The sequence below is a fragment of the Elephantulus edwardii genome, unplaced genomic scaffold (genome assembly GCF_000299155.1).
Source record: "Elephantulus edwardii isolate Elephantulus edwardi_28Jun2011 unplaced genomic scaffold, EleEdw1.0 scaffold00010, whole genome shotgun sequence".
NCBI classification, from domain to species: Eukaryota; Metazoa; Chordata; class Mammalia; order Macroscelidea; family Macroscelididae; genus Elephantulus; species Elephantulus edwardii.
Genome location: NW_006399760.1, coordinates 22,799,493 through 22,820,311, shown reverse-complemented (window position 1 = coordinate 22,820,311; position 20,819 = coordinate 22,799,493). Strand labels below are relative to the sequence as shown.

The following is a 20,819-nucleotide window of genomic DNA, read 5'->3' as shown; positions in this document are numbered from 1 at the left end:
TCATCTTATTTGAAACCCACTGTTCTAGCCACTCTGTCAATCACATCAATAAAGATAATCTTTTTCACTGATACTCTACCACAAATATGGAACCTCTCCTGAAAGAGCACACCAGTATGGTGTTCAAGTGACTGATTCTTGGTCTAGGTCAGGTTCTGCATAAGGATGATTAATTCCCATCCAGGAAATATTATCCATAATTAGTATGATCCACACTAATGAAAGTCTTTGTATACTTTATAAAACAAGTAGTTAACATCTTTCTGGTATTCTGCTTTCAGCCAAGACTCATCTGACATCAGTAATAATATTCCTTATTCCACATCTGACTTTCACTTCTGGTAGTTTCTGACAATGTGCTACTCCACAAATTTTTTAATTATCTTCAGTAAGATTTCTCTAGGTCGTATAGCCCTGGTGTACAAGTTGCCGTACCGCGTTCACTTTTGGTTGCTGTGAGGCTGAACACCGTGACACTGGTGTGTCAAATGCGTTAATGGTTGGCCTGCAACGTAACGGCACTTAACAATAACATCAACAGAGAGAGAGAGAGAGAGAAGGGGAGAGAGAAGGGGAGAGAGAGAGAGAGAGAGAGAGAGAGAAGGGGAGAGAGAAGGGGGGAGAGAGAGAGAGAGAGAGAGAGAGAGCGAGCGAGCGAGCGAGCGAGAGAGAGAGAGGAGAGAGCGTGCGCGAGAGCAGCTAGCCCAGTGAAGAGAAAATGATGTGACCAAGACAAAGATGGGTGACTTTTAATTTGTGGCCCTCAGGCCAGTCTTTCATTGTTTTTGTTCAGACATTCCTCTAGTCGTATAGCCCTGGTGTACAAGTTGCCGTCCTGCGGTCACTTGTGGTTGCTGTGAGGCTGAACACTGTGGCATGGATGTGTCAAATGCGTTAATGGTTGGCTACCCAATGTGGACTGAGAGTGGGGTGGAGCTCCCTGATTAAACAAGCGTGGAAGGAGGAGTGGCATCCACTTCATAATAGCTTGCCTCCGGAAACCCTATGAACCTGGAGAGAGGATAAAAGGCACCCAAGCGTTGGTGACTCTCCTTCATAGGGTCGCTATGAGTCACCTGCGACTCAACGGCACTTAACAACAAACAACAACATTAATGATTGTTCTACAATTTTTGCACCAAGTAGGATTCTTCTTGAGAATAGACACAAATACAGAACTCTTCTACTTGGATGCCCAGTTAGCTGTCTTCCAAATTTCATCATAGGTGAGTAAACACTAGTTGTCTGCTGAGTCTTTTCAATCAGTATTCCATCACCTGGAGCCTTGCTTTTTTGGCAATGACTTCAGTGTAGCTTGTGCTTCTACCTTCAATAGCACTGGTTCTTGTTTATAAGCTACTTCTTGAAATTGTTGTACCTTGATGAATACTTTTCTGACATTCACTCTTTTCCATTTCTTTCATATCTTTTGAATAACGTTTCCTGTTCTTCATTTATGATACACTGCATACACACACAAAACTTCAACATTTTTGTGACTAATTTAATTTCAAGAGTTTCTTTACTGTATTTGCACAAAAGTCAACAGTTGCTCTTTTCATTGAAAAGAGACCAAAAAGGAACTCAGAATGTTAATTTCTAAACAAGCAAACTTTTAAAAATCACACATTCTACTTTCAAATTCAAGTAAAAAGCACCTGTTATGAAATACAATAACGCACCAAGGATAAATTCAGAAACCGACTGTAACTTCAGGGCAAACCATCATTAACGAAAAGAAAACACACAAGATTTAATAGCTGCATGTTTTTCATGCCTTCATTTATGATACATGCACATAAATACCAAAATTTATGCTATTAGCTTTATTGAAATAGGTGCTTTATTAGTTGTGTAAAACAGAAAATAAAGATCTGACAGACACAGGATCATGAGTCTACACAATAGCAAGGGTTTTTGTATTAATGTAGAATGGTACAATCTGAGCAGATACACAATAATTAAAGTAGTAAGAGTCTCACTGTTAATGGGCCTGAATATATGTACCTAGAGAAGGATAAAATTATTTCACACTACATGGCTTTATATATTAACTTATCAGATTAAATCAGTCCTCTCCACAACCTAAACTGTCCTACAAATATTTATGAATTCCTGGTGCCCTGAATTGTGGTTTTGAACTTGATGGGAAAGGAAATTTTCTTTGTGATATTAATAGGTCATATTTAGTGATGCTGTTCCTAAATATAGTCACTTCTGTATTATAACAACAAGAAAGTAAAGAGACATACAAGAGGAACAGATATGATGAGGACTATGTGTCACAAACGCCTAGGAATGTCTGGATAACCAACAAAGTAGGAATCTAAAAATAGCAAAACCTCAACTTTTTAAAAAAATGTCAACATTTAGCTTCCACATTGTGAGAAAAACCAACTTGTTCCATTTCTGCAATAAAAGGTAATGAAGGCATTTAACTACTTATAAATAAATTAAAAGCATTATTACTTCTATCTCCATTTTCTTTTTAAAAAACCACCAAACAACAAAACCCCAAAACCCGCCTTAAATATAAGAAGTTTGAATGACAGAAAACTCACTGAAAAGTCTTCTTCATTCAGACTGGACAGTATCTTAGAACAAAGTTCTTCACAGCACAAATTCTCTTCTGCAGTTGCCACCAAAGCAGCACAACGAGAAAATGTGCGGTATAATTCTGACCAAGTTCTAAGTAAAGTCTTCATGGTGGCCTACAGAACAAAAAAATAACATACAAATATATGTATATATGTGTGTGTGTGTACACATCATATACAAACACAAACCTATGCATCAAATACTGAAGCTTATCATTAATGCTTCTGAAAGCATTTTAGGTATCACAGAGTTGAACTAAGCTGACAATATTCTCAGTTTTAACTGAAAGTTTATAAAAGCAAAAAATATAAAGTTACCAGAGAAGTCACATTTCTTTTTCTTTTGTTTATCCATAATCTAGTAACTCAGTTATAACAAAGACTTACTTTATATAAAATATATAAAATCTCATTATAAAAGGCAAAATATTTTAAGAAAAAGGCAAATTATCCAAAAATAAATTCAACAATGCCTTACCACTGGAAACTTCTGCACAGAAAATACATGGTTTATTGGTAAAGTCAATGCACTATAGATGGCACTAAAATTGTGTTCTAAGGCATCACCCTGATTCACTTCATTGGTCTGAAATAAGAAAAACAATAAAATTAGGCAGCCCAGCGTAAAATTCTAACACTAAATCCTGAAAAGAAACTCAGAAACAAATCCAAAATCTTTTTACCAGAAAGAGAATAGCAGTCAATGGTTTAAAAAAATTGGCCTCTGATACACTTCAAACATGTTTAGGAAAGTAAAACTCAAACTTCTTGCCCCAGTAAAATGGGTTTAATAGCTTCTGAAGGCTTGACAAGGACTGTGTTATCTTTTAAAATTTTATTTGTAAGTTAAAGAACTAGCCTAAAGAATATTTCCATTTAATAAAAAAGCAGTTGAGAAACCACCAGAAGTGATTATACTAGTGCTCTACAGCTTTCTAATATGACCACTTTTCTAAGAGTTTAAATCTGAGAATTAGTCAACTCTCAAGAGTCCTTATTTAGAAAAATGGCATGTCTTTGAGTTAATCACCAAACTATGAGTTGGAAGCTACTTAAAAGTACATAACAACAACATGTTGGCCAGGAAACTACTGAGAATCTATTAACTTGTCAAGATGGCCATCATTATTCCCCATTAGTACAATTACTGAAAGAATCCAAGATAAAGATAGGAAACTTCTGTGACCATTCTGGTTACATATTCACTACTGGAGACAAATGGTTATCTGTTTCCACAAACATAATACTTAAAACTCCAAACAAAAAACCAAGTAATTCCAATAGTAGAAAGAGTTACCAATCCTAAAAGAAAAAAAAATTTAGAGCTTTTCTATTCAGCTTGAGTCAGAATAAAAAACAAAGAAGTTGCTCAAAGAACTGAAAAAAAATTCAAGCTGCAAGTTACAATATGGAAACATGGGGGGATAAAATCTTGAACAATCCAGAAGCATCAAAAGAAGATGAAAGAAATACAGTCACTAAACCAAAAAGAACTTTACGTGAAAGTATTTCAGAAAGTATGCTATGAACAAGAGTCAAAGGTAATAAAGGAAGAGGTTCAATCTGCATTGAAGGCATTTGCAAAAATTAAAGCACCAGCAATCAAAGGAATACTGACATGTTTCAAGTGACAGATAGATGCAGCTGTGGATGTACTTATCAGTGTATGCCAGGAAATCTGGAGGACAGATGCCAGGCTGACTGACTGAAAGAGATCCCTGTTTGTTCTCATTCCAAAGAAAGGTGATCTAAGAGAATGCAGAAATTATCAAGCAATAGCATCAGTATCACATACAAATAAAATATTGCTGGAGACTGACCAAAAATAGCTAGAACAGTACATTGACAAAGAATTGCCAAAAGCTCAAACTTGATTTAGAAGAGGCTGTGGCACCAAGGATATTATTGCTGATCAGATGGATCTGGCTAAAAGTAGAGAATACTAGAAGAATGTCTATGCTTTATTAATTATGCAAAGGCATTTGACTGTGGAGACAATAACAATGGCTATCACTAAAGAAGAATGAGTATTCCAGAACACACTTAAGCATACTTATAAGAAATCTATACATACATGAAAAAGCTGAGGAATCAACAACTAGCTTTATGCAGATGCTATAACTTTGCTTGATGCAGTAAATCAAGAAATACTGCTGTCATTATTGTCTTTCAATATAAAGAAGAAAAAAAATCCTCACCACTGAGCTAATAGGCAACATCATTATAGACTAAAAAGAAGACTAAAATACTCAACACCTTCATCTTACTTGGATCCACAAAACCCCTTGGTCCCAGCAGTCAGGAAATCAGAAGATATATCATGTTGGGCCCCACTCTCAGGGACCGCTTCATAGCAATGATGTCAGTGTAAAGATTAGGGTGTGCCTAATTTTTTTTCCAATCACTTCCTATGCATGAGAGCTGAACAATTAAGGATGACAGAAGAATTAATGCCTTTGAGTTGTGGTGCTGGAGACAAGTACTGAATACTCCATGGACTGCCAAAGGAACAGATGTGTCCTGGAAAAACTGAAGCCAGACAGCTCCCTGAAGGCCTATCTTTCTTACACATACTTTGGGCATGTCCGTGGAGAGGGACATCATGCTTGGAAGGGTGAAGGGTTAGTGAGAGAAAGACCTCTGAGGAGATGGATTGACACAGTGACTGCAGGAATGGCTCAACTGTATCACAGATGAGGATGTCGACACCAGACAAAGGACAGGGTTTAGGGTCGCGATGAGTCATATTTAGCATGATGGCACCTAACAACATTTATTCATTTTACCCAGATATTCTGACACACAATTTTGGGAGAAACACAGATATTATTATATCATACCTGATTAATCAATTCAGTTAGTGGATTAACAATGATACTCCACATTCTCCAGAGATGCTCCTTGTTTTCCAAATGCTTTGCATTTTGATTAATAGCATTTAAAACAGAGTCACTGAATGCTAGTGGTGAAGCTGGACCAGAAAGAACACAAACTACAAGTGTTTCCATATTGACAAAGAAACTGGGGGGAAAAAATATTTAACACATTAACCTTGAAATGTCTGGCAAACAACAAAATAAAAGTAACTGACAAAAAAATAAGATATGATGAACTCCATGTCTTACTTTAGAAAAAGAGTAACAACAACATAGAATAAAAAAAAATCATTAACATCCTTTCAAAGATAAACTACAGAAATAAATTAATTAAAAATGCTTACCTTTCATTTGATGTACCACATTGTAACAGACTATTGTTGAAAATCAGCTGAATTAAAAACAGAGCTGGAGTTCCCTAAAGACAGAAAACACAGTCAATCTTCTCACAACAAATAGTACTTTTTTTCCTACAAACAATTAAGTGAGATACATAATTCTGTTAGCCTACAAAAATCTGTTTTGGCACAATCAGTATCATAGCAAATTTATCTCCATCAAACACACACACACACACACACACACACACACACACACACACAAAATAAAAAGCTTTTTCTATTATAATACAAAATTTTTATACATGTAAAATAAAGATTAGATATTAAAAGGCTATTAATTGAAAATTGAATGCAGAATGCACACGCATCTCTATTGCTGCTTTGTTCACAATAACAAAGAGTTGGAAACAACCTAAGTATACATCAACAAACGCACGGATAGAGCAGCTATGGTATATTCACACAAGGAATACTATGCAGCATTGAAAAGCAAGACTCATGAAATATTATACAATATGGGTGACCGTGGAGGACATTACGCTGAGTGAAATATCTCAGTCACAAATGGAAAAATACTGCATAATGCCACTGACATGGGGGTTGGGAGGAAACTAAGAAGAGGGGACAAATAATATACATGGCACTGAAACAGATAAGGAAGAGAACTGTATAAAAGGAATATATGATTAGGTATTATTGACATGACAGAAGTCCAGAATAAGAGCTGAATATTAAAGTTGGGGGGGGGGTAAGGAGGGGAGGACAGACATCTGTATTAAAAATGAAAGAACTATTTAAAAAAAAAATGAACTTTGGGGGATGGGGACAGGGAGGAAAATGTGCAACAATGAATGAAAGTAAATTTAACTTCTTTATAAACGTTCATTAAAAATCTCAGGAAAAAAAACTGAACGCATAAAACCTACTTCCTACAAATAGTTACACTTATTTCACAATATATAATCACTTTCCCTAAACTTAACCCAACACACTGGAGCCACTGTTGTAGTTACCTCACTTTGAACATCTTCCTCTTTTTCACTGACCCACTTTTCCAAGCAATAAGCTCTCCTAACTATATGCCCAAAATACGTAAAACGAAGCTTCACCACCCCTGCCTCAAAGGAGCATGACTGCACTTTCACCAACTAATGTTTGTTCTTTTGGAAGTCTATGGAACATTCAGTCCTCTTCTCCTATATAATTCAATGGCATCACTTCTGTCATCATTATTCACTGTCCAGTTCTCAATCAGGTGCACCTTCGTCTTCAAACTGCCATCAATTCTCATTAGTCTGGAGAGGACCCTTACAGCAGACTTGCCTGACACCAAATGTATCATAATCTCCTGGCTACAGGTATCATGAGTGTTGCTTGTAAATCAAGTAACATGAAATCACTGATAATTTCAGCAATTCTTTTCTCCATTTAAGATGTTGCTTACTTGCCTAGAAATAAGGATTTGTTTTTTTGATGTTGCAATGATTTCTATATTGAAAACTATAGTCCTTGATCTTTCACAGTAAGCAAGACTGTGCAATCTGCATAATGCAGGTTGTTGAATCCTCCTCAGATCCTGATGCCACATACTTATTAGTCCAGCTAAGATTTGCTCACCATACAGACCAATTAGGTATGGAGAAAGAATACAACCCTGACACACACCTTTCCTGATTATAAACCGTACAATATTCCCTTGCTCTACTAGGAAAATACGTTGCGTTAAGAAGTTGTGTGGCAATTCTCAAATAACATTTAAATTCACCAGGTGGTCCATGGGAGAAAGATGGGCTAGTTCCTCCCATGTGATTAAACTGCCTTTGAAAACCCATGGATGCATAGGTTCCGAATCAATGGTAAGAAACAAGTTAGTTTCTTGGTCTAGGTATAGATTTTGTATAAGCATAATTTAGTGTTCTGAAATTCCCATTCTTCTCAATGTTAGCCATAATTTGATATTATCCAGTCAAATGCCTTTGTATAATCAGTAAAACACAAAGACATTTTTATGGTATTCTCTGCTTGCAGGCCGGATCCATCTGTCAACAGTAATAACATTCCTAGTGCCACAGCCTCTTCTAGACTCAGCATGAACTTCTTGAAGTTTTTTGTCAACATACTGTGCAAAATGTTTTTGGATGATCTTCAATTTTTTCTAGCATGTGTTATTAAGGATGTTGTTTGGTAATTTTTTGATCATCTTTCTAGGGAATGAGAACAAATATGGCTTCAAATTTGCTGGAAACAGACTGGTCAGCACATCAAAAGTTGAATCTGTTAGTTCAAACAGGTCATTTTCTTTCTCAGCAATTCCAAGGGCCTTATTTTTACCAATGCCCTCAATGCAGCTTAAACTTCTATTTTTATTACTATTCGCTTCTGTTAATATGAAACTTCTTGAACTTTTTTCATTGTTAACTAATTCTTTTTACTATGGTGACTCTGGTAATTCCTTGCATCCTCCTTTAATGCTTCCTGGACCATTCAAGATTCTGTCCAAAGCAGCTGTAAATATTGCAACTTGAGGCCTGATTTTGTTTTTCAGTCCTTTCAACTTCAGAAATACCAAATTCTTCCCTTTTTATTCTCCAACTCCAGGCTCTTTGGTTTCTTAATGACTTTAGCATTAATTCTCTAGAGTATCTTCTGATATTCATTTTGGTCTCTCTTCCCTGTTTAATGACCTTTTGCTTTAATCATGGATAGTACCTTTCATGTTACCCCACAACACATTAATCAGGTTTTGTTTTTTTCCCTTTAGATGTTCTTTTTACTATTATAATTGTTATTTTTAAAAAAATAATTACGAGGTTTTATCTTTCTGAAGAGAACAAGGTTCATAAAAATATATAATAACTGTTGGGTAACTTGAAGATTGAGGGATAATTTATCTGTCGAGGTTAAGAGAGAGAAATAGGTTCACATGAAATTTTCGTTATAAAATTTTCTACGTTGTTACATTCTATACATTCTACTTTTTGCATTATTCCAAGGCCATGCTTATCATTTAATAATCACAGTCGATTTCAGCTTATCAGGCCTGATGGTGACTCTCCATCAGTATTCTCAGGCTGTAAATCTCTAGGAGAGAATTCTAGAAAGAATCAGTTTTAAGTGTATAAAAACTATTCTTGGGATAATTTTTTAAGTCCGGTTAAGACAGACCCAAGGTCATATACATATTCTGGTTCTTGTGGGACTTTTCATTTTCAACTTCGATTTGACCTTGCCCATGAGTAGAACTGATCATCTACTGCAAAGTCAGCATGTGGACTAGTTTTGACTACTCATAATGGAGCTTCTCCACATATTCAGTCAATGTGATTCCTGTGCACTAGGTGAAGTCCACGTGCGAAGCAGCCATCTGTTTCATATTTGGATTCAAAAACCAAAATGTTATCATTTGGTATTTAGCCTCATTTCTTCTTCCAAGTACCTTTTCTTCTACCTTGTTTCCAACTTTTGCATTCCAATCACCAATTATTTACGCATCCTAACTACATGACTGATACATTTCTGATTACAAAAGATTGGTAGAATTCATCAATTCATTTTTAGCTTTAACTTGGCTGGTGCCTATATTTGAATAACATCTGTATTAATCAGTCTTCACTGTATGCCTTTGGATAATATCCTATCACACAGCATTATAGCTCATGATAGATCTTGAAATGGTCTTTATAACTAGGAATGCAACATCATTCTTAAATTTTTCATAACAGAAGTAATAGATTATTGCTATATACCAACTGACCCATAGGTGACCCTCCAGTGGGTTTTCAGAAGCAGTTTAATCACTTGGGAGGAGACTGCCCATCAGTCTCCTGAGGAGCAGCTGGTAGATTTGAACTGCACATCTTTGAGTTGCCAATGCAACTCCTTACCACTAAGCCACAGTGCTCTCCAACACAGTAGCTTGTTTTTTGTTTTTGCTGTTAGGTGCCATTGAGTCGAATACAAACACGACTCCTAGTGACCTTGTGAACAAATATCTGAAACTAGTCCTATCCAGCACCATCCTCAGACTTCCTGACACACAAGAGCCCATTGCATTGCAGCAGCCACCTTTTCAATCCACTTGGTTGAGGGTCTTCCTCTCCTTCACCGACCCTCCTCCTTTTCCTCTCCAAGGAATAGCATCTCCTTATCAATATGTCCAATGTATATTAGGTAAAGCCTCATCAGTCTTGCCTCCAAAGAGCATCTGGCTGCACCCTCTCCAAGACTTATCTATTCATTCTCTTGGCCATCCATGGAATGTTCAGTGCTCTTCTCCAACACCAAAGCTCAAAGGCATCAATTCTTTTTCACTGTCCAGATCTCTGATGCATAGCTAGTAACTGGAAAGACTGTGGCCTGAATCAGATGTACCTTAGTCTTCAAACTTAATCACTACTCAGTAATTTAGAACGCTCCCTACTGCAGATTTTCCCAGTGCAATGCATCTCCTTATTTCCTGATTATTCGTACTAAGGGTGTTAATTGTGGATCCAAGCAAGACAAAGCTGTTGACCGTTTCAATTTCCTCTTCATCCATTGTGACACAGCTATTGGTCCAGTAGTAAGAATCTTTGTTTTCCTTATATTGAGACACAATCTATACTGAAGGCTGCGTTCCTTGATCTTCTGCAACAAGTGCTTCAAATCCTCACTTTCAGCAAGATTGTGTCATCTGCTTAACGCAGGTTACGGATGAGTGTTCCTCCAATCCTGATGCCATATACCTCTTCAGAGTCCAGTTTCTCAGATAATTTGCTCAGCATATAGACTGAACAGGTATGGAGACAAAATACATTCCTGATGAACTCCCTTCCCAATTCCAAACCATTCAGTGCTCCCCTGCTCTGTTTGCACAACAGTCTCCCAGTCCAGATACAGGTTCCTCATGAGCACAATCAGCAGCTGTCTGGCCAATTATTTGTTCCTATTCCCAAGAAGGGTGATCCAACTGAAAGTGGAAATTATCAAACAGTATCACTGATATCACATGCTAGTGATATACTGCTAAAGATCATTCAAAAACGACTGGAACGGTCCATAGATAGGGAATTGCCGCAAGTTCAGGTAGGATTTGGAAGAGGCCATATGACCAGGAATATCATTGCTGATGTGAGATGGATCCTTGCTGTAAGGAATACCAGTTGTGCTTTATTGACTATGCAAAGGCATTTGACTATGTGGATTATGACAAGTTTTGGCTGACACTGAGAAGAATGAGAGTCCCAGAGCACTTGATTGTGCTCATGAGGACACAGTAGCTATGACTGTCCAATTCAAAGTGTCACTTCCAGTCCATCTCAGCTCACTAATACCTATGTCTATGCTTTCCTTTTCATTTTTTAAAATCATGCCCAGTTTTCCTGTATTCATACTTTGCACATTCCACATTCAATAGTGGATGTCTGCAGCTGCATCTCATTTTTTAGTAAACTTTCATCTGGTCTCTACTTCTAATACTGTATCTACCTATTTTCCTCTATTGTTCACAGGTGTTGAAGAACTATTATTTTAGAAGTCAATGCCTAATCTTACTTCCTAGTCTGTCTTTATTTAGGAACTATGCTGAAATCTGTCCAACATGGGTGACCCTGCTGGTTCATTTAAATTCTTAACTAGAAATATTTTTTCGTTAATAATATAGTAACACATTTAGTTCTTTATAAAAATTTCTAAACAGTACTATGGCGTAAACACCAACTCACAGTGACTACTAGGATTCTGAGCACTAAAATCTTTACAGAATCTAAGTGTTCATCTTTCTCCCCAACATCAGGCAGATCAAAGTGCTAGCCTTTTCATTAGCAGCTCAACACATGTACCATGGCATTAGATCTCACCCAGTACTCTTTTATAAAAAAAATAAAATAAATAAAAAAAAAATCTAAATCAGTTTTTTTTCTTCTGGGTAAGAAGTAGAACTTCTTTGCTGATCTAATCATATCATTACATTTAAGATACTTGCATTAAGAATATCCATATTAGCAACCTGATATAGTGGTGAACCGAGTACTTTCTGAGGAAGTCCTTTAATTGTAATTTCCATAAGAATCTATGAAAGGGAAAAAGAGTGAAAGTAAAATTAGTCATAAATAAAATTTACATTGTATGTATTACAAGCAATGTTTACACATGCATGTGAAAATATTCTCACTGGTTACTAAAACTTAAACAGAAAGCAAAGTGAGTCTTAATTTCCAGAAATCATTAACACTATCAGTTTGAAATTTAACACTGCTTCTAGAATATCTCCTAAATTTCAAATATAAGGACAGAGAAATCAATTTACTTCTTACTGTGAAATATTCTCAAAATGATCTTCCTTTTACTGTATTACAGAATAAGCTCCAGTCTTTGTTACTTATTTCCTATGCTATACCAGATAGTGTAATTACTTGTAACATTGCATAAAGAAAAATAAACTCAAAAACACAAGCAAGGGTATCTTATCATTCATTTCATCTGTCAGCTCACTACTCAAAAAATTGTCATCATCTTTATTAAAGAGTTAACTTAAAATGCAAAAACGTCAGAGACTTGGGGTATTTTAAAGCAATGCAAAATATAATGGTGTTCAACAATCTTCTACTATAATTAATGGACAGCGGTATTTCTGTATTTCAACTTCACATTCTTTACTCATTTTCTTATGTTCAACTCTTATAGTTTGATTATAGTTGTTTCTTTAAAAGGTTTCAGATGACTGAAAAATCAACAAAAGAGTATTTAATCCTACTGCTGCCACCAAAAAAAACAAAAACAAAATAAAATAAAAATTACAGGGCTAAATTATCAGTACTTATTTTTTTAAAGTTTCCTCCAACTCTAACTTATACATAAATCTTAAATAAAATTACAAAAATTACTTTAAAAATAATTAATTGGCAGGGGAAGAGTACCAGGAATCAATTTAAACTATGACTTCTAAAGGGCAATATATAGATAACATATACTCACCAACGTTTTCGACACAGGAAATATTTCTGACTTTACTATGCTTTCCAAAGATTTTAGTAAAAGCGTCAAAACTTCAGAACCAGGTCTCTCTTTTTTATTACCTACTAATAAGCAAAATGACCACATGAAAGTCTGCTCATTTATTTTGAGGTAAAAACACAAATACTAAAAACCATTTTTTCACTAAATCAACAATTTACATAAAGGCAGGAAAAAAATAGACAATAAAAGTGTATTAAGATATTACAAAATAGTTTTATAAGTTTTTTACTAGGAAATCAAATAAGGTGATATATGAAAAATGTCATCAGAGGAATAATGTTCTAGGCTTTCCTTACCTGATTCAATAACTGACTTCACCAAGCTTATCAGTTCCTTCCAAATAGCATTGATAACGGAATCTGCCAAACAAACAAAAAATTATAAATGCCTACAGAATGAAAAATATTTCACTACTAAGGTTCTCCACAAAAATTTGAAAAAAATTCTATCACTTACAATGGGAACCTGCACCAGTTATTTAATTCCACTGTTCCTCATACGTAAAATAGATTAAAATATAAAGTTCTCGGGCACTCTGGTGATGTTGTTGTTAAGTGCCGTCAAGCTGCAGATGACTCATAGCGACCCTATGTAGGAGAGTCCTCAACGCTTGTGTGTCTTTCATCTTCTCTCCATAGGTTCATAGGGTTTCTGGAGGCAAGCTATTATGGAAGTGGATACCACTCCTGCTTCCAAGCTTGTTTTAATCAGAGAGCTCCACCCCACAGTGTCCACATTAGGTAACCAACCATTAACACATCTGACACATCAGTGTCAGTCTTCAGCCTCACGGCACCCACAACTTAACACTATATGGCAAGCGGACACACTAAGGCCTAGAGGAATGTTTGAACAAAAACAATGAAAAACAGGTCTGAAGGCCGCGGATTAAGTCACCCACCTTTGGCTTGGTGATAGTGTGGTTAAAACATTCAGCTGTAACCAAATGGTGGAATGTAAGTTTGAACCCACCAGTTGGGAGAAGGATGAGGCAGCCTGCTTTCATAAAGAACATGCCTGTGGGGCAGTTCTAGTTTGTCCTAATGGGTCTGGTAAGTGAGAAGCATCTTGATGGCACTATGTTAAGCTCTTTCAACACATACAACAGAAGACATTCTACAAGTACGTCCTCATTTTCTATTCATGACAAAGAAGTTTCAAAAATAAATTTTTCTTTTAAATACTTACCAGAAGCGTCTTTTCCAACAGCAACAAAACTATCATGAACAGCAGTGATAAGTGTATTTGCATGTTTGCAAAAAAAGGTAGGGCTGCCAATTAATGGATGTTCAAGCGCCTCTAGAAAGGGGAAAACAAAGCAGAATTACAAAAAACCAGAAGCTTAAAAAATAAACTTCTCAATATTAAAAACTGATTACTTGACATGTTTTCTAGGAAAGAGATTTATACAATAACCCATTCTTTTAAATGCAGACAGAGGAACACCTCTCCTCACCCCAATGAACTGAGTTACAGGCTGTTTAATAACTATAAAATATTCAAGCAAAAAAATACCTAGACTTAGTGCAAGTTTGTTCTGCTTAGCAAAATTCAAGATTTCTGGTCCCATAAAAAAATGAAGCAACATTTCAAGACCTAGAAGTTGAATGGAGGGGATTGTGGCCATTCCACCCAAATTTGAACTCAAATTCATCCGAGGAGTTACAGGGGTTCCATACTGGGGAGCACCTTAAAAGAAAAAGATATTTTATAAAATCATGCTTTATATCAGAGACTGTTGTTGTTGTTGTTAAGTGCCGTCGAGTCACAGGCGACTCATAGCGACCCTATGAAGGAGAGTCCTTGATGCTATATCAGAGACTAGAGGAATAATTATTTCAATAAAAAGTACCTTTAAATAGTTACAAGATATTTATTTTAATTAACATAAGATAATGTTTTTGTTTGAATGGAAAACAAGTATGATTTATAATCTCTTAAATCACAATAAAGGTAAAAAATGTACTTTCAACAAGCAAATTCCTACATAAAAATTATGCTTGTTTAGAAAAACCAAATAGTTTATTTATGCTGGTAAGATATCATTTAAACTAGTCATCCTCAGATATTATGCTTAAAAAGAGTAGCATGCAGACATTGCTGTAACAAATATGAAACAAAATTTACAAACGCCAGAAAAACTAGCATAGAAGTACTAAAGTCATATTCTTATATTGTAAAACATAAAAGGAAATTCTGCATTATACACATCTTTCAACAATATAACATTTCTCAATAATGAAAATAACTTTTTATCGTAACTCTATAAAATTGGGAACTTAAAATTAACAGTTCCTATGCATGCAATGCACCTCACATAATATAGTGGGGGGAAAATTTTTCCCCTAATCACAACACAATGAAAATATGCAAACACATAAAGCAAATGAAAACACAAAATAAAAAACACCTAACACATAAAATGAAAAAGCAAATCACAAAAATAAAACTATATGTAGTAAAAAAATTCATTTTATAGTAAAGAATCCCCAAATTACAAGTGTGTCTTTTCACATAAATAATACTTAGTATAAAATCTGACTAGGGAAAAAAAAAATCTGACTAGAAGCCTGTATTGAAAAATATGAAGAAAATAATGAAAAAACAATGTTTACCCCTTACCTTTATGCAAAGGGGTTGCAGGATTTGGAGTAGCTACACGAGACAAACTGCCTTGAGGTGAAGCATTAGCATCAATGCTTATTGTACTTTGAATCAGAGGCACACAAACCTATTATAGTTTAAAAAAAGAAAAATCTATTTTAATAGGAAAATGTATAATTCACATTTTTAGAAGTCTTAGATACAGCTAAAATTTAAGAAAAAAATTAATAAGCCTTATCAATTTTTTTGGTAAGCTGAAATTTATTTGATGAGTATTCCTATGCATAAATCTACTTATATCAATTTAAAAAATTATAAATTCTTATTACAACTCTAGTTTTCCTAAATGAGTATTATGTGTAAATTTTAATTCTAAATACCAAAGAGAAAATTATACCCATTAAGAACTATTATCTACGTAAATTAAACATGTGTAGACTTACTTTCACCATTTTCTAAAATACTGTACAAAACAGAAATGAAGACAGCTTACTTCTAAATCATTCCAATACTAGTTAGTGAATTATGCCAATAAAGGTGTTGAGAACTAAGGTTAACCTACTCATTATTTTGCTAAAATTTTTCAAAATAAATTGTAGTTCTAATTAACTATTCAGTGCTCATTTTAAATTACTTCATACTTTTAAATTTAAAAAACCGTAGTTAAAAATTTAAAAACTTGCTAAAAATGTATTTATTACAGACCCTTCCTTTCAAACATTCACCCATTTCTATGCCATTATTTATGTAAGCTTTAAGGTTGCAGAACCTATAGTAAAAATTTACTCCAAAGAAAAGAAAAAGAGAAAAAGATAAAATAAGTTTGAAGTGCTTCTTTATAATTGAACTGAAAACAAATTCAGAAACTAACATGGCAATAAGTTTTATATCTAAATGCTAGTGAAAAAATAAAAAACTCTAAAAAAAGCTATGATACAAAAGTGAATTACTTTTTTACCACTACAGAGAGAGAATTGAGTTAATTTTCTACCCAGTTTAGTATTTCAATGAGTTTTTTTTTTCACAAATACTAACTTTACTCTCAGTTATATCCTAAATCTTCCAGGAGCAAGAAATAAGAGGAAGGAACTGAAGGTTACTGATTGAAAAAACTTTTGGGAGTCAATTTTGAAGCCATCCTTTCAGGGAAATTATTATCTCTAGCTCTGGTTGGAAAATTATCTTTATATGTCAATATATAGCAAAAATATTGCTAAAAGAGCTGTTGCAGAGAACTTTACAAAACAATCTAAAAACATATCAAGTATATTATAATCACTTTTGTAATGTTACCTGTTCAAAATTAGCAGGAAGATAAGGTCCAAGTCTCAGGAGTAAATACCACCAGACTTCTAGCTTGGTTAATGCTAGAGTTTCTGTTCTCACATGGATGGAACTCAAAGGCTGCATTAACAACTTGAGTCTTTTTGCACTACACAGAATATCTTAAAAGCAAATAAAACCATTAAAAAAAAAAGATTTAACAGCTTGAGATTAAATTTTATGAATGAGCTATGTCATGGTGTCCTTTTTGCCATAGTAAGAAAAAGGACTCAAAACATTCCTTTCTGACAAACCCAAGTACAAGTCAACTCAAACTTAAGGCTATAAAAAGATAAGCAGTGCTTATTAGATATCTGTGCATTAGGGCAATTTTGCCCTCTAAAGAACACTTAGTAATCTTGACAAGTATTTTTTGGGAGCTCTGTAAATGACATTCTAAGCATGTAGTTGACAGAAGTCAGGGATTGTGCCAAAAGCAAAACAAAGTGACAGAAAAGGAAAATCTTTCAAATATTAATTTACTTACCTGGATTTAAAGCAAAATTATCTATTAAACTCTTCCAAGCTATGAAAGCTATTTTTTTAACCATGGGTGTTCCACTACGAAAGCCCAGTTCTTCCAACTGTAACAGAGCATTGATGAAACTGCCGCTTCGGTGTAAAGCCTAAGAAAGGAAAATTCTTGATCAATTTTGAAACAAAATATAGGTAAATTTATTTCCTTTAATATACATTTATTCACTAAATAATGCTCTTGAGGAGTTCATAATCTAACAGGTAAAATTATCTATAGAACAGGATTATGTGTTAAAATTAAAACAGATTATACAATTTATGAATTTAAATTACTGAGTTCTGAATGCAATCATAATTCAAAATCACAAGTAGGTAATACAGAGTAACCCTAAAACACTAGAAAATGTAGCTAAACATAAAGCTTATATCAAAGGGAGAAAAGGTATACATAAGAAAAAATATAATCAAGATTAAGACATGTTAAACCCTTACAACCATTTCCTTTTTAAAAAATTATCTTTTATTGTAATTTAAGTTTATACATCTTACTGGTTTTTTAATTAACTCTTTTGTAACAATAATTATAATAATAATTATTCATATAATTAACAATGTAATTAGTTATAACGGCTTTTGTATTTTATTTAATTATCATGTTAGGTGCCGTTGAGTCCAGAACAGTGAATAACAGATAGGAAACCTATCTTATCCTGTGCCATCTTCACATTTCCTGACAAATTAGAGCCTACTGTTGCAGTCACCATGTGTCAATCCACCTGGCTGCGGTTCTTCCTCTTGCTTTCATTGACCCTCTACCCTTCCAAACGTCATGTCCTTCTCCAAAAAACAGCCCCTTCTAGCAACATGCTCGCAGTAATGTGAAGCTTCATCATCTTTGTCTCCAAAAAGCACCCTGGTTGGACCCTCTCCAAGACATGTTTGTTCTCTTGTCCATCCATGGGATGTTCAGGGCTTTTCGCCCACACCACAGCTTGAATGCATCAATTTCTTCTCTCATCCTTATTAATTATAATTCATTCATCTAATTCATTACATCTGAACATACCCTAATTTACAAGCACTGCTTTTCTAGGCACTCAATTTAGTGTCTAGTTATTAATTTTAATCTTTTCCTATCTCTGAAAACCATCCAACACTGATTTTGTCTGCAAAATAATTTTCTTTGCTTTTTATAATATTGATCTTTTACAAATTTCCTCCAAACCAGCATTTTCAAATAGACTAAAAAAAATTGGGAAAATTGTTAAATAAAATCCAAAACTTCATACATGGCAAAGAAATAAGGTAAAATTATAAATTTAACTGGATGACTTCAGAAATACTTCCAAATATTATACAGGATCCAAATGTTAAAAAGACATAACAAAGAAAAATGAGGGCAAAATGTTTCCACGACAAGTAACTCCCAAGGAAAAAAAACCCAAAAAGATAAAATGTTGGCAGTGAGGACAGTTAAAAAGGGATGGGAAATGAAGGATGGGGTGTAAAAATTAATAGGTAAGATGAGTAAAAGGAAAGACAATAGACAATAAGGATCAATCACACACTAATTCATTCTAATGTTATAAAACAGGTTTAAGAATGATTAAATGAACTAGTGACTGATAAACTCTCACTAAGAATAAAATCATGGAAACATGATGAAAACAACAACAAAAACAATAAAAAAAACCCCCTAGGCATTCTCTCAGAGAAAGATGGACAGTCGATCTTCCTATCACTAAGTTAGAACTGACATGGGAGTTTGGTTTTTCAGTAAACATAGGATGGATATAGTAAGTAAAGCCATGAAACAGAGCTGGTCTATAAAAATCGTATATACTGTTAACTTGTAGTCTTACCTTTCCAAGAAGTCTGACAAACAAAGGCCATAATTTTAATACATAAGTCTCATTTTTACTCATAAACAGCTTTTGGAGTTCTGAGATCAATTTCTGCCAAAAAAAGTAAAATGTTTATCAAACATATTACTGGAGGTGGTGAAGGCTGCATCTAATGGCAAATTATAATTTTCAAAGACTGATTCCCTCAGACAAAAGCTTTTCTGCAGAAAACTTTCAACCATATAAAGAGCTCTGGTGGTACAGAGTATATAGCATGCTTCAGTTTAATCCATTAGCAGCTCCAAGGGAGAAAAATATGTAGTCTCCTCCCACTGAAATTTAGTCTCTCAGAAAGGCCGAGGATCACCATGAGTTGAAAGTGACTTAACAGCATTGAGTTTTCAAACATACAGAAAACAGAAGCAATTTTATAATAAATATCCAAACAAACATCTTGTGTCTAATGGTTAACATTTTACTAGTTATCACATTATCTATCATTTCGTTCGTCAAGCTAATTTTTCTTTATATGCACACATTTAAAAAGGAACATATTTTCCACAATTTTCCATTCAGTATGTCCACGACCTAGTTTAAATAATCATTAAACTAAATAATAGTTTCAATACTCTCATTTTAATCTTTAAATTTATTACATGAAATTAGAAAAAAACAAATTGGGACTGAATTCTATCCCCTAAAAACTATGAATTTCTAACCTCAGTAACCTAAACAATTGTACTAAATTTGCCTATGGGAGTCTTAAGTTAATAAGGCCACAATGGAGTTGGGTTAAGACTAACCCTAATAACTTAAATGATATAGAGAACAGACAGATATATTCTGGGTAAAAGGCAAATGTCAAGGAACAAGGAATGGCTAGAAATTCAAGAATGCCTGGCAGTTACTAAAAACTAGCAGAGGCTCGTGGAAAAGGATATCCCGCCCCCCTTGAGTGCTGCTGACTCAGATCTGATTGGCACAGAAGATTGCCCATCTGTCTCCCAGCAGAGCATGTGGTGGATCTGAACCGTGCACCTTTGGGATTGCAGCACAGCTTCTTGCCAGTAGGCCCACAGAGTTCCTGGAAAAGGACTCTTGAGAGCAGTTTGGGAGTCTGCCCTCAGAAGACTGCTGTTCTTTAAAGTCACTCATTTGTTGGATATTATTTTTAGGGTGGCACCAAGCAATTAGCTTTACTTAATTAATCATAAAACAAGACCAATCATAAACCCCGAGGCTTTACACTTAGGATGCTCTCGTTACTTAGATTGTTTCTGAATTTAACTATCCCCTGTCCTATACTCTACTCTCTAGTATATTTTCAACAGTTACCCTTTTAAAAATCACCTTGTCATGGTTTTTCAGTGCACTCGTACTTGATGCACTCGTAGTTGAAATCCATTAGTTGATCTGAGGGAAAAATATGCGTACTTTCCTTCTGTGCAATGTAAAGCCTCTGAAAACCCACTTAAGAGTGTCAGGTATGAACTGTTTTCAACTCAACAGCACATAACAAATTATCGATACATACCTAGAGGACGGGGCAAAGCTCAACAAATTCCTTATAATAGTCAGATCCTACGTGAGATGTCACCACTGTTCCAAGCATTGTCTATTCTTTCTCCTTCTCTCCACATCACTCAAACTATACTGCCATCAATCTTCCCTGAACATTAATCAGGCATATCTCTCAAAAGTTGTCTGTGTGGAGACTGTCCCTCCTTCTCCAGCAGAGAGCATCTGGTGGATTTGAACCAA

The 20,819-nt window shown here is 34.8% G+C and overlaps 1 protein-coding gene across 1 annotated transcript in view; it reads right to left on the bottom strand.

The window, feature by feature from the left end:
- Positions 1-20,819, bottom strand: part of RIF1 (RAP1 interacting factor homolog (yeast)) — a 52,802-nt gene that overhangs the window by 22,445 nt on the left and 9,538 nt on the right. Inside the window, exons 7-19 of the mRNA XM_006880816.1 lie at positions 19,077-19,169; positions 17,225-17,363; positions 16,708-16,859; positions 15,433-15,541; positions 14,326-14,499; positions 13,999-14,109; positions 13,107-13,169; positions 12,769-12,869; positions 11,777-11,863; positions 5,818-5,891; positions 5,438-5,618; positions 3,076-3,183; positions 2,562-2,711 (exon numbers count right to left, since the gene is read on the bottom strand). Of these exons, the coding sequence (XP_006880878.1) occupies positions 2,562-2,711; positions 3,076-3,183; positions 5,438-5,618; positions 5,818-5,891; positions 11,777-11,863; positions 12,769-12,869; positions 13,107-13,169; positions 13,999-14,109; positions 14,326-14,499; positions 15,433-15,541; positions 16,708-16,859; positions 17,225-17,363; positions 19,077-19,169 (1,542 nt within the window). The remainder of the gene's footprint in view (positions 1-2,561; positions 2,712-3,075; positions 3,184-5,437; positions 5,619-5,817; positions 5,892-11,776; positions 11,864-12,768; positions 12,870-13,106; positions 13,170-13,998; positions 14,110-14,325; positions 14,500-15,432; positions 15,542-16,707; positions 16,860-17,224; positions 17,364-19,076; positions 19,170-20,819) is intronic.